Source organism: Hyperolius riggenbachi, chromosome 6 (assembly GCF_040937935.1).
Source record: "Hyperolius riggenbachi isolate aHypRig1 chromosome 6, aHypRig1.pri, whole genome shotgun sequence".
NCBI classification, from domain to species: domain Eukaryota; kingdom Metazoa; phylum Chordata; class Amphibia; order Anura; family Hyperoliidae; genus Hyperolius; species Hyperolius riggenbachi.
In genome coordinates this window covers 134,846,400-134,858,837 of record NC_090651.1, presented here as the reverse complement: position 1 = coordinate 134,858,837, position 12,438 = coordinate 134,846,400, and the positions used below count along the sequence as shown (strand labels likewise).

The following is a 12,438-nucleotide window of genomic DNA, read 5'->3' as shown; positions in this document are numbered from 1 at the left end:
ATACACATTACACGTATTGAACAGAACCTGTTTGTAAGCAGGGGACAGTCTATATGAAGGAAAACTGTGCGGAACACTTTAGAAACGAGGATGAAACTATCTCTTTATATCTGTCTTAACTCAGGCTTTAGCTCTTGTATGAGTCTGAAGGTATGTACTCATGCTTGATCAAAGGCAGCAATAACAACCTCCTCACCTGATAATCATGGGAGTATAGAGCGGCCCCTGATCCTGAAATGCCACACCCCAAGTGACCCGCACGGTTGGGTAAACTTGGCTGAGCGTTGGCCAACTCTATCTATAACTTCTATTATGCTCACTGTGTGACGTGACGTACATGCCACTCCACCGTCCCTCTGTTTCCTATACAGCTGACTTTGGATCTGTTCAGCCGGGCCAGTGATGTTGCCCGAGAGATCAGGTCCTGATCCCTGACGGGCAACACCATTCAAAAGTGGGTACGCACCTTATATTGGACCGGGAAAACAGAGAAATTGACCCTGTGTGTTTTTAGAGCGAAGAGCCTGTCTAATTCCCCCTCATCTTCAAGTAATCACAAATGTAATTTGATCTCTCAGCTGTATCAGCACATAAATTCAGCGGTCCTGGCAGACACAGCTAATATGTAAAAAGGAATTTGAACCCTTTGTTTTCTTCCATAAAAGCAGGAAGTAGACACGCTGCAGATTTATTGCAGGAGTTCTATAAGCTGTAACAAAGCTGTAACAAAGAAATTATTTTCTTTAAAGTTTATTATACTGTTGCTTATCTTTTAGAGCAGACAGGAAGATCTGAGTTCAGGTCCGCTTAAAGGGTCCTTTTACACTGTGTCCATTGCATTAGATCGCAACAGACAGTACAATCGCATTGCAACTTGATGCAATGATATTCCTATAGTACTTTTACACTGAGCGCAGTGCGGCGGGCTCTAACCGGGCAATATGCGTGTTTACTGTGGTAGTGAAGCATACTTTAATTGTACTGCTTGCCTCACTGCATGGTAGCACTACACGCTGTGGCTTTTTGGCAGCATTGCATTACATTCTGAGAGCAATAAAAGCAGTAATGCAAGTATTCTGCACTATTTATGAGTGGGACCCACTTTAACCATTTGGGGACCGGCTGCCTACACCCCCTTAAGGACCAGGCCATTTTACATGCGGGGAGGAGGGTGCATTTAGGGGGAGCAGGCAGCCGGTTTCCCAGTGTAGATAGCAAGGCTTGTGTCCCCTCATGTAGCCAGTTGTCCCCAGTGTAGCCAGCAGCCTTTACTCACCTTCCTGGGTCCTGCGATGTGCAGCACTACCCCCCTCCGCTCTGGCCGGCATCCTCGTTCGCACTGACTCTCAGTCCCGGGTCATGGCTTGATGATGTCATCAAGCCAGGACCCGACACTTAAGTCAGAGCGAGCAGAGATGCCGAGCAGAGTGGAGGCATGCGACGATCATCGGGGGAACGTTAGGAAGGTGAGTGAATCCTCTTCTTCCCATCAGACTGTCGCAGCTCTAATGGTGATCACTACGATCACGTGATCAGAAGCTAATCGCGATGGCTCCTGATCACTGAGGGGAGATGTCAGCTGTCATATGACAGCTTAATCTCCCCTCTCGGGTGTGCACGATCACGTCGGGAGCGGAAACGGCAGGCGTTGTAAATCCAACGCCGCGTCAGGCTTAGATAGCCATCAGTGCGGCGTAGGATTTACTATCAGCAGTCAGCAAAGGGTTAAAATACTCCTGGATCAGGAAAAAAGCATACTGAAAAAGCCCATGGTGGCCTAGATTATCTCCTCCTGAGTGTCCAGATGCTGCTCCTCAGGAACACTCCTGTCCCCCATGCCTGGACCTCTCCCCTCCCCAGTCTCTCGGAAGTTCTTCTAAGCAGCACAGAGCGATTGTGAAACTGCATGCATGAATTTTGAACTACACATGCGCTGTAAAAGACAGACCTCATAGATAAGGGCTTACTTTCACTGTGCTCCTGTGGTTCCTAACTTGTGCCTGGCAGTTCTGCGCCGCTTGGGGGGAACTTCTATAAAAAGTATCCAGCTGAAGGATCCCATCCAACACGTACAGGACCAGAAACGGCAAACAGGGAGGACAACAAACAGCATTTGGAGTCTGGACACTCAAAAGCAGATAATCTAGCCCACTATGAGATCATTCATTCCCCCCTTCCCGATTCAGGGGTACTTCGAAAGTGTATCCGGGCCGAAGCTCAGGTACAAAAAAAGAGATAATTAGCTAAATAGAGGGAAGACTCCGGTTCCCACTGAGGTATCCCTTTGCGTTACCCACTTTCCGAGTACGGCCTGGAAGATTTCAGACAACAAATAGTTTCCAATCATATCAGGGCCATGCCCCTCTTCTAGCATCAGCAGGAGCAGCTAGAGCATGGACGTGCATGCGCAATAAGCCAGGGCCACTCGTGCACGCATGCACAGCCACTGCATGGCCGCACTTGTTGCAGAAGAGTGTGGCACCGGTGTAGAGGAGGGCCGCGCTCAGTATTGGGAGAGCAGACAACTCAATAGAATCCTGAGCCTTCCCTCTCTTTAGCTAAGTATCTCTAAAGTTTAACGCTGCTTCTTTAGGCACATTTTTGATGAAATAGTATCTGCCATAGAAATGAATGTAAAATGAACAAATGTGTATTATAAGGCTACTTTCACACGGGCATCAGACAACGTAATGCAATAATATTGTATGGAACGTTCCCATGTGCACATGCTATGCGTGTGACAGATTTCATTAGAATAATATGAGGCATGCTATGCAGTATCAAACAACGTGCATGTTTACAGCTGCAGTGAACCATGATTTCATTAACCTGTTCTGGACTGCATTGGTTGAACTCTAGGTCCTGTTTGTGGCCACTTACTTCTGAGAGGACGTAGATTTCAACTTCCCTGCCGTGCGCTACTGCCACTGCCACCAATAGTGTCACTCTCTCGCCACTGCAGCTCACTCACCCTGCCGCTGGTATGATGGCAGAGCTCTGTGAGCCAATCTCATTGGCTCACATTGATCACAGCGTCAGTAGCCAATGAAATCAGAGTGACGTCAGCGAGCCCCTGCATTTAGTACCAGTGGTCTCAATGGGCCAGAGACTACTGGTACGGAAGTGGTTAAAGTGTACCTGAGAGAAAAAAAATTAAGTACTTATATGTACCTGGGACTTCCTCCAGCCCCCTCCACTAATTAGTGTGAATGAGCCCTTAAAGGAAACCTGAGACGGGGCCCCTGGGATAAAACATACATACCTGGACCTTCCTCCAGCCCCCTCGAGCCTGATCGCTCCCACTGCTTCCTCTCTTCTCTCTCCATTCACCCGAATTTGGCCCCGGAAATTCATCTGGTCTCAGGGCAACTGCGCATGCGAGGCCCGGCCATACGCTTCTGTGGTCACATCGCCTGGAGTGTTCTGCGCCTGCGCAGTAGTACTGTGTAGGCGCTGAATGTTCCCAGCGACAGGAGCGAGACAGGAGAGTGCACCTGGCCCGACTGCCCATGCGCCAACTGGCCCCAAATGATGGATTTTCCAGGGCCAGTAGTGGATGAACAGGCAAGCAGAAGAGGAGGGCGTGGGAGCGATTAGGCTGGAGGGGGCTGGAGGAAGCCCCTGGTATTCATATTTTATTGCGGGGCCTCCGTCTCAGGTACACTTTAAGGCTAGGTTCTCAGTGGGAGCAACGCAGCGTTCCCTGTAACAGCAGGAATGCAATAAATCAGTAAAAAGACACCACATGTTATCTGAGCATTGTGTCGCAGGCATTTAAGAATATGTTCAATGAAAACTATGCTGCACTGGTACTGTTAACGTGGCAAGCCGTGTTACAATATGGCAGTACACCGCAACGCACCACTGTGAACGTAGCATGACTGAATGCTCCACTGTATGTGCAGCATCTTACATGCACAATGCAATGTTTCCCATCTATTGCTTAGCAATCCTGTTTTTACAAAGTGATGTCTGTACAGGCAGCATCATTGCTCTGCACAGGTGAGACAGGCAGCATCGATCCTCTGCACAGGTGAGACTGCCAGCATCAATCCTGAGCACAGGTGAGACAGGCAGCATCAATCCTCTGCACAGTTGAGACAGGCAGCATCATTCCTCTGCACAGGTGAGACAGGCAGCAGTATTCCTCTGCACAAGCGAGACAGCCAGCATCATTCCTCTGCACAAGTGAGACAGCCAGCATCAATCTTCTGCACAGGTGAGACAGGCAGCATCATTCCTCTGCACAGGTGAGACAGCAGGCATCATTCCTCTGCACAAGCGAGACAGCCAGCATCATTCCTCTGCACAAGTGAGACAGCCAGCATCAATCCTCTGCACAAGTGAGACAGGCAGCATCAGTCCTCTGCACAGGTGAGAAAGCCAGCATGAATCCTCTGCACAGGTGAGACAGGCAGCATCAATCCTCTGCACTGGTGAGACATCCAACATCAATCCTCTGCACAGGTGAGATAGGCAGCATGAATCCTCTGCACAGGTGATACAGCCAGCATCAATGCTCTGGATTTAAGGCAGTCTGGCCAGTTTTATTGCAAGTGCCACAGTGCAGAGCACTATGGCACTTGCAATAAAACTGGCCAGCTGGCCTTAAATCCAGGTAGAGACCCAGTATCTTTGTTTTCTGTGTGGAAGTAACCCTATGGTGGATGCACAGGCGAGACAGCCAGCATCAATTTTCTGCACAGGCGAGACAGTCAGCATCAATCTTCTGCACAGGCGAGACAGCCAGCATCAATTTTCTGCACAGGCGAGACAGCCAGCATCAATTTTCTGCACAGGTGAGACAGGTAGCATCAATCTTCAGCACAGGTGAGACAGCCAGAATCAATCATCTGCACAGGTGAGATAGGCAGCATCAATAATCTGCACAGGTGAGACAGCCAGCATCAATTCTCAGCACAAGCAAGACAGCCAGCTTCAATCCTCTGCACAGGTGAGACATCCAACATCAATCCTCTGCACAGGTGAGACATCCAACATCAATCCTCTGCACAGGTGAGACAGCCAGCATTAATCCTCTGCACAGGTGAGACATCCAACATCAATCCTCTGCACAGGTGAGACAGGCAGCATCAATCCTCTGCACAGGTGAGACTGCCAGCATCAATCCCCTGCACAGGTGAGACAGGCAGCATCAATCCTCTGCACAGGTGAGACAGCCAGCATCAATCCCCTGCACAGGTGAGACAGGCAGCATCAATCCTCAGCACAGGTGAGACAAGCAGCATCAATCCTCAGCACAGGTGAGTCAGCCAGCATCAATCATCTGCACAGGTGAGACAGCCAGCATCAATCCTCAGCACAGGTGAGACAGCCAGCATCAATCCTCAGCACAGGTGAGACAGCCAGCATCAATCCTCAGCACAGGTGAGACAGGCAGCATCAATCCTCAGCACAGGTGAGACAGGCAGCATCAATCCTCAGCACAGGTGAGACAGGCAGCATCAATCCTCAGCACAGGTGAGACAGCCAGCATCAATCCTCAGCACAGGTGAGACAGGCAGCATCAATCATCTGCACAGGTGAGACAGCCAGCATCAATCCTCAGCACAGGTGAGACAGGCAGCATCAATCCTCAGCACAGGTGAGACAGCCAGCATCAATCCTCAGCACAGGTGAGACAGGCAGCATCAATCATCTGCACAGGTGAGACAGGCAGCATCAATGCTCTGCGCCTTTCATTCAAAGCGTATTAGAGGCTTACACTAGCCTCACGGGAGGCTACAGAAAGTGTACTCAGGATCTCAGAACAAGTTATGAACAGTAGACACTGGTGTGTAAAGGGTTTTGATTACCACATGATTTAAGCCTCATGTTTTGTGTAGCTGACCCAGTAATTGGTTGTCTCTTCTTTGGTGATTATATTGCAATGAATAAGGCTGGGTGCTGCACAAGTCTTTTAGCAATTTAATGTTACAGTATTAAAAATGATCATCCCATGTCAGTGTACAGCAGGCCTAAACAAACTATGGCCCGCGGGGCAGATTCAACCCATGGCCGCTATGAAGCAGGCCCGTCGCTAGAGGGCCAGGTTCCTCCCATTCTCTCCCTCCTGCCGTCCTTACAAAGTTGCGTGCAGCATACAACACTATGGCCTCAATTCACTAAACTTATCTCCTGTCTTTAATAACTCTTCTAGAGTTGTTACCATGGTGATAAGGCATGTAGTATTCAGGAAACATTTTACCTCAGGCAAGCCTAAAGTTAACTCTCCTGTCTTTAAATTAACTCTCCAATCCTTAAAATAACTCCAGAGTTAAAGACAGGCTGTTCATTAGCTGCATGTGAAAATAACTACAGAGGAGGTAAATTAACTACAGAGGAGGTAAATTAACTACAGGAGAGGTAACTTAAGGAATGAAGAGGTAAGATAACTCTCTCACGTGTGGAGGTAAGTTTTCTCTTGCCTTATTATCTCTAGCATGATCTTAGTGAATTGAGGCCATAGGCCATTTGCCCGGATAGCCCGGATACTGTGGTTGGATATCCGATTTGCATTTGGATCAGAAAATTTTGAACTCGGATATCCGACCCGGATCGGATATCGGGGTATCAGGATCCGAATCGGATCCGGATTTTGAAAAGGGGTATCCGAGCATCACTGATGGTCACCTCTATATGCATATTGCATAGTACTAATCCTTAAATTGTGTCCTTAATACACCTCTCTGACACAGCAGCTGTCCTTGGTAGGTTTGGGGCTCCATATCAATATAGTGGTTGGGGCCCCATGTAAAACTCACACTGGGGCCCCAAGCTCCTTAGTGACGCCACTGATACTGGGTTAGTCATTGGTAGAAGCAGGAAGATGAATAAATAAATTGGCTAAGTCTCCGTTCACAACTGGGCAGAGGCTGCACCAGATCTCCAGCAGCCAATGCAATATTCGCTCTGGTGGTCCGCTGTGGTCTGTTGTGAGTCTGGAGGCAGAGGCGTTCCACCATAGGCTCCTGCAGGAAACGCCACTGCTATCTGGAAAACCATACAGGTCAGGACTTTTGTGTTGGATCCATTGCAATCCGACATGTGTGAACAGGTCCTAGTAATAGTTCTCACTCAGCCATTAAAACGAATTAAATTTTAGTATCACTACACATTTTCTTTCTAGCCTTTTTCTGTAACAATCACTTTAAATGTCTGATTTACGGTTTAGTAAATGTTGGGCACACAGAGGAGGAAGCTTGATATACTCTTGTGCAAGCATAAAAGAATCATTGGCTGCAGTTTAGCATTTTGTAATTGCTTTGTGGAACTGTGACAATAGAGCACTGTTGTAACAAAACTCTGGGGTAATTATGTAGAACTTATTCTGAGCGAGTTGACAGTCATCATAGGCCAATCACATCCTCCTATACACATACAATTTATTGGCTGTGCTTCTGCACAAACAAGAACTGTCAGTATATGGTCCAGTACAGGCCTTTCTCTGTACAAATATGAACTTCTGCCAAGTAGCATGTTCTGCTCTAAAGAGAGGGGGTGTGAATGAGGAGAGAGTTTCAGCAGTTAATAACAATAGTGATCAGGCATAGTTTACCAGGATACCCAGTTGCTAAGTAGCAACCACTTAGTGGGCATTAAAGCGGACCCAAACCAAACATTTTTTAATTGAAAATATTTAGTTGCACCACTCTGACACATACAAAGATAAATAAACACTTCTTCAAACCTATGATCATTTCAGTGCATGCTTTTCACCCTTCTCTTTTCATAGCTAGGGTTATACTGGGGGCAGCCATTAGCAATTCCTCCATTGCTGGACACCATCTACTCCACCAGTTTGCCGGAAAAATCCCGGCAATTTGAAAGGAAGGGAGGGGTTCCTCGAATAAATGTAAAATATTTTATATTTGTCATCATGCAGCTGAAAAAAGGCTGCTATTTATTATTATAATTTAGAAAATAGATTTTATTTCTGAAATGTTGTATTTTTAATTTGGGTCCACTTTAAAGGGGAACTGAAGAGAGAGGTATATGGAGGCGGTCATGTTTATTTCCTTTTAATCAATACCAGTTGCCTGGCAGCCCTGCTGGTCTATTTCTCTGCAGTAGTATCTGATTAAAACCAGAAACAAGCATGCAGCTAGTCTTGTCAGATCAGACTTATAAGTCTGAACCACTGAAACACCTGATCTGCTGCATGCTTGTTCAGGGGCTATGGCTAATAGTATTAGAGGCAGAGGATCAGCAGGGCTGCCAGGCAACTGGTATTGTCTAAAAGGAAATAAACATGACAGCCTCCATATACCTCTCTCTTCAGTTCCCCTTTAAGGAGAACTGCTAAAGACTCTGCAAAAGCACCTTTATAAATCATGAATGATCATTTTGGCCAATCAAACTTGTAAATGTTAATTCTATACATCACTAGGGGTCCTTTCATGCTACATCCCTTGCGTTGTGGTGCAATGGACATTATAATCACATCCAAATGCAATTATATTCCAAAGGAACTTCTAAACTAGTGTGTCTGCAATGCAACGATTGTCGTTGGAATAGCATGCAGCATACTGCGTGTTACCAGCCAACCCATGCGGTCACAGTGCTGGCATAAGTCTGTGGACTGTATGCTGCCCTGCAGGTATTGCAGCATATCGGCAACATGCGATGCAACTTTTCATCACCATTGTAATCATCTTTTTCAGTATAGTGCAAAAGTACCCTAATACTACACTATAAAGATATCTTTAAAGAACACCTAAAGTGAGAGGCATATGGAGGCTGCCATAATTATTTTCTTTTAAACTATACCAGTTGCCCAACAGTCCTGCTGATATATTTGGCTGCAATAGTATCTGTCTGGATCACACACAAGAAACAAGCATGCAGCTTGCAAGTGACGTCTGACTAGATTAAGTCAGACATCAGTCAGAAATATTTAATCTGCATGCTTGTTCAGGGTCTATGGCTAAAAGTATTAGAGGCAGAGGATGAGCAGGGCAGTCAGGAAACTGGTATCGTTTAAAAGGTAATAAACATGGCAGCCACCAAAATATTATTATTGATTTATAAAGCGCCAACATATTACATGGTGCTGACCCATTCCTCTCAGTTCAGATGTCCTTTAAAGACATCATTGCAAATGTAATGACAGTTGCATGCATCTTAGTATTAGGCCAATGCAAATCAATAGGAAGTGCATTTGATAGGCCCAGTTCCAACCTGCATGCAGTTTGCATGAAATCTGCATGCAAGTCAGAAATATTAGCTTCTAATTTTCTATCTCTGTAAATGTCGGTCAGCAAAGGCAGGCATGCATTTATGTACAGGGGTGTCTGGCCGGGATGCTTTGCATGGCCTGAAAATTAAGTGAGAATGATCTGCCACAGTGTTGACATCATTGCATACAACATGTAAGGAAATAGCCTATTCCAGCACTTCCATCCCACCTTCTAAAAATGCGTGGATGAAAAGTGCAGAAAGCGCCCTTCTAAGCCAAGACAAAGTGACAGCAGAGAGTTCTACAAGGCTGCACAGTCACTTCCATGACAGCAGAAGTGATGGAGAAGGGGTGGGGTCTAGAGAAAAGAAGATTTTCACCAGTGATTCGTTATGGCAAATCATTCCGTGTTGGGGCAGATTTTCTGCAAATTCATGCAGCTTGAAAATGGACCAATCAGATGTAGGAACTGTTGCATTTCACTGGTCCATTTTCAAGCTGAATTAATTTGCATAAAATGTGCATCAACTTGGAATTCTAACGATCTCACTGACCATCCATATAAAGAGTACCTTTTAGAAGTAAATAGTCCCCTTTTTTGGAACTACTGCCACTTTTATGGAATTAACCATGGATTATTAACAATGCACATGTTCCCTTCCTGTAAGGCTTTACACAGACTGAGGTCAGAACACCTGGTCTGCGCTACCCGTCCTGGGTCATTGGCTTAGGAAGGCAGAGGATCACCATGTCAGCCAGGTAACTAGCATTCGTTAGAATTGAATGAGAAAAAGCATATTTCATAATATCACTGTATGATTCCCTATTCCATATTACATTTACAATGATCAAACTGATATAGAAGACAAATAAAGATCAATAAACCATTGCACTAAATAATCCAGATTCCTGTAGAACGTACGGCTATTCACAACCAATTTAGCAGCAGGGAGATCTGCAATCCATAAATGGACAGTCTGGATGTAATCTAATATTCACTAGCACAGTCCTGTGTTTAACTAACAATAATCACGTAGTTAAGCCGATAACCAGAACATATAGGAAGTGCACACAAGTGATGGATAAGCTTTACAGTCTGCTGCAGACACTTTTCTGGCATTCCTATAACTTGCCATTTATATAACGAGAATACATACAGAAGAGTCCATATGGTGTCAAGGATAAAGATCTTACAAAGGTCGCATCCACTGCAAATCATTGACTACAGCCAAAATCTGGTGAATGGGCAGACAGACTAACTGAAGTCTTCAGAGTACCAGAGCCGGTGGGAGAGGCTGACTAGTGACTGGAGCGTCTTACCTTGTTCAAGCCTGAAAAGTCTCTTTTCCAGTTTCTCCATATCGTTCAGCGGCAGAACACGGACCTGCTTAGTGTGCTCCATTCTTGTTTCCTGGCCTTTGTTGTTCCTTCACGCCGCAAACAGATCTGACACAGAAACCCAAGTGACCCCTGTTAAGAAAAAAAAATTAAAAGATGTTATAGAAGTAAAATAAGTGAGGATTAAATGCATAAAAAACATGGATTTGCAGCAGCTGCAGCTTCACACTTACATTTTTCAAAACTTTCAAAGCTAATTAAAGAAAGGGGAAAAAACACTTTACAGATTGCTGCTGCAATGTTAGGTGCAAGAGACTAAAGAGAGCGTGAAAAGGATCAGTGTTGAAGGTGTGTTGCCAGGCATAGGCTGTCAGACACACAGTGAGGCTCATAAATAGAGGAAGCACTCACAACATGATACTGGCATTCAAGCAACGCTTGTGATCTGAGAAACAATCTAAATATATATAGATCTCACCTCCTCCTCCTGTACACCCCCTTCAAAGACCCTCTAAATGTCCCTGAGACCCTGACAGAATGTAGGACGTGCAGAGAGTGACAGAGTCTGGACAGGGCAAAGACCAGAGACCTCCCATTCTACTTATGCATCTCAGCCCTCCTATCACATAGCCAGAGACAAGCAATGCTGTCAGCTTACACCCACCCCCTTCTTGCAGAATGAGACACACAAACAGCTCTGCTTTCCAGCTCCCTTGCCTTAGCTGCAACCCTCACTGTACAGACAAATCCACACCATTTCCTCTGCTTCAGTTACATAGATCTACAGTGACAACATAAGCATTGGACTAGCCTGTTACAGGAAAAATACAATGTAATATGGAGAGATCACAACACAGACAAAATATTAATGGGAAATATATGGATATAAGAATATGGATTCTTATATTTGTTACATATTGGCAATACAATTCCAGAATCAGAAGTATTTGCTGCAAAAACTCCCTATTTTAATATGTGACAGACAGAGAGAGGAGACAGATGGAAAGATAGAGAGGAGACAAATGTATAGACAGATATACAGGTAGTCCCTGGTTAATGAACAAGATAGGGACTGTAGGTTTGTTCTTAACCTGAATCTGTCCATAAGTTGAAACACTGTGCCATCTCTGCCCCCTGTATCATCTCCATGCCCCCTGTGCCTCTAGTGTCCCCCTCCATGTCACCTCTTTTGCCCCGTGCCTTCACTGTCCCCCTCTGTTCCCCTGTGCCCTCAGTGCACTGCAGCAAAAAAATAATTTTACTACTTCCAAACCATTTTTCTTACATTTTTTTTCTTTACATCGAAAACTGTACATAAGTTTGGTGTTCGTAAGGCAGGGAGTGTAATATATACAGTATATATTTGTAAGTTTTGTTAAGCAGCATATCAACTAACAGACATACCATATGGCGTTTCTACACATACCTATTGGAGAACACATTTCACACTGGACACAGGGCACATATGTTCACACAACCTCCAAATATCATCACTTGCAAGGTTTATGATCGTCAGGCAGTGCTTGGCCAACAACAAAACACTGCAAAGTACACAAAAGTGAGGCATGGTAAATAATGAAAATCCTATTCAGTACAGACATGGCTAAAAACCAAGAATACACACCCATGTACAGCCCTAAGTGAAGCGATAAGAATACAGATTACACGCCCCTCCTATCAGACCTAACCTAGGCTAACGTTGGCCTCACTGTTTACAGGCTAGTGATGATTTTATGTATTTCATCACTTACCCTGCTGTGTTTATGAGGTAACACTGATGCTATTCTAATTAAAGAAGTCAAGTGAATTCTAGGAATGCCGAATAGGTTCATTTCCCATCTAAGCAGGGCCAGATTTCTAAAGGTCTGGGCCTTGGGCGGCAGCAGTCCGCAGCCACAGGGACACCTGAGCATAAAAGAGGT

The 12,438-nt window shown here is 45.4% G+C and overlaps 1 protein-coding gene across 5 annotated transcripts in view; it reads right to left on the bottom strand.

Annotated features, from left to right (window-relative positions):
- Positions 1 to 12,438, bottom strand: part of AGL (amylo-alpha-1, 6-glucosidase, 4-alpha-glucanotransferase) — a 144,510-nt gene that overhangs the window by 100,628 nt on the left and 31,444 nt on the right. For 2 of the 5 annotated variants that reach the window (XM_068239970.1, XM_068239966.1), the window contains exons 1-2: positions 10,995 to 11,085; positions 10,499 to 10,648 (exon numbers count right to left, since the gene is read on the bottom strand). In XM_068239970.1, the coding sequence (XP_068096071.1) occupies positions 10,499 to 10,580 (82 nt within the window). In that variant the 5' untranslated portion in view covers positions 10,581 to 10,648; positions 10,995 to 11,085. Of the gene's footprint in view, positions 1 to 10,498; positions 10,649 to 10,749; positions 10,876 to 10,994; positions 11,086 to 12,438 lie in introns of those variants that run through there. The other 3 variants (XM_068239967.1, XM_068239968.1, XM_068239969.1) reach the window with 2 other exon arrangements.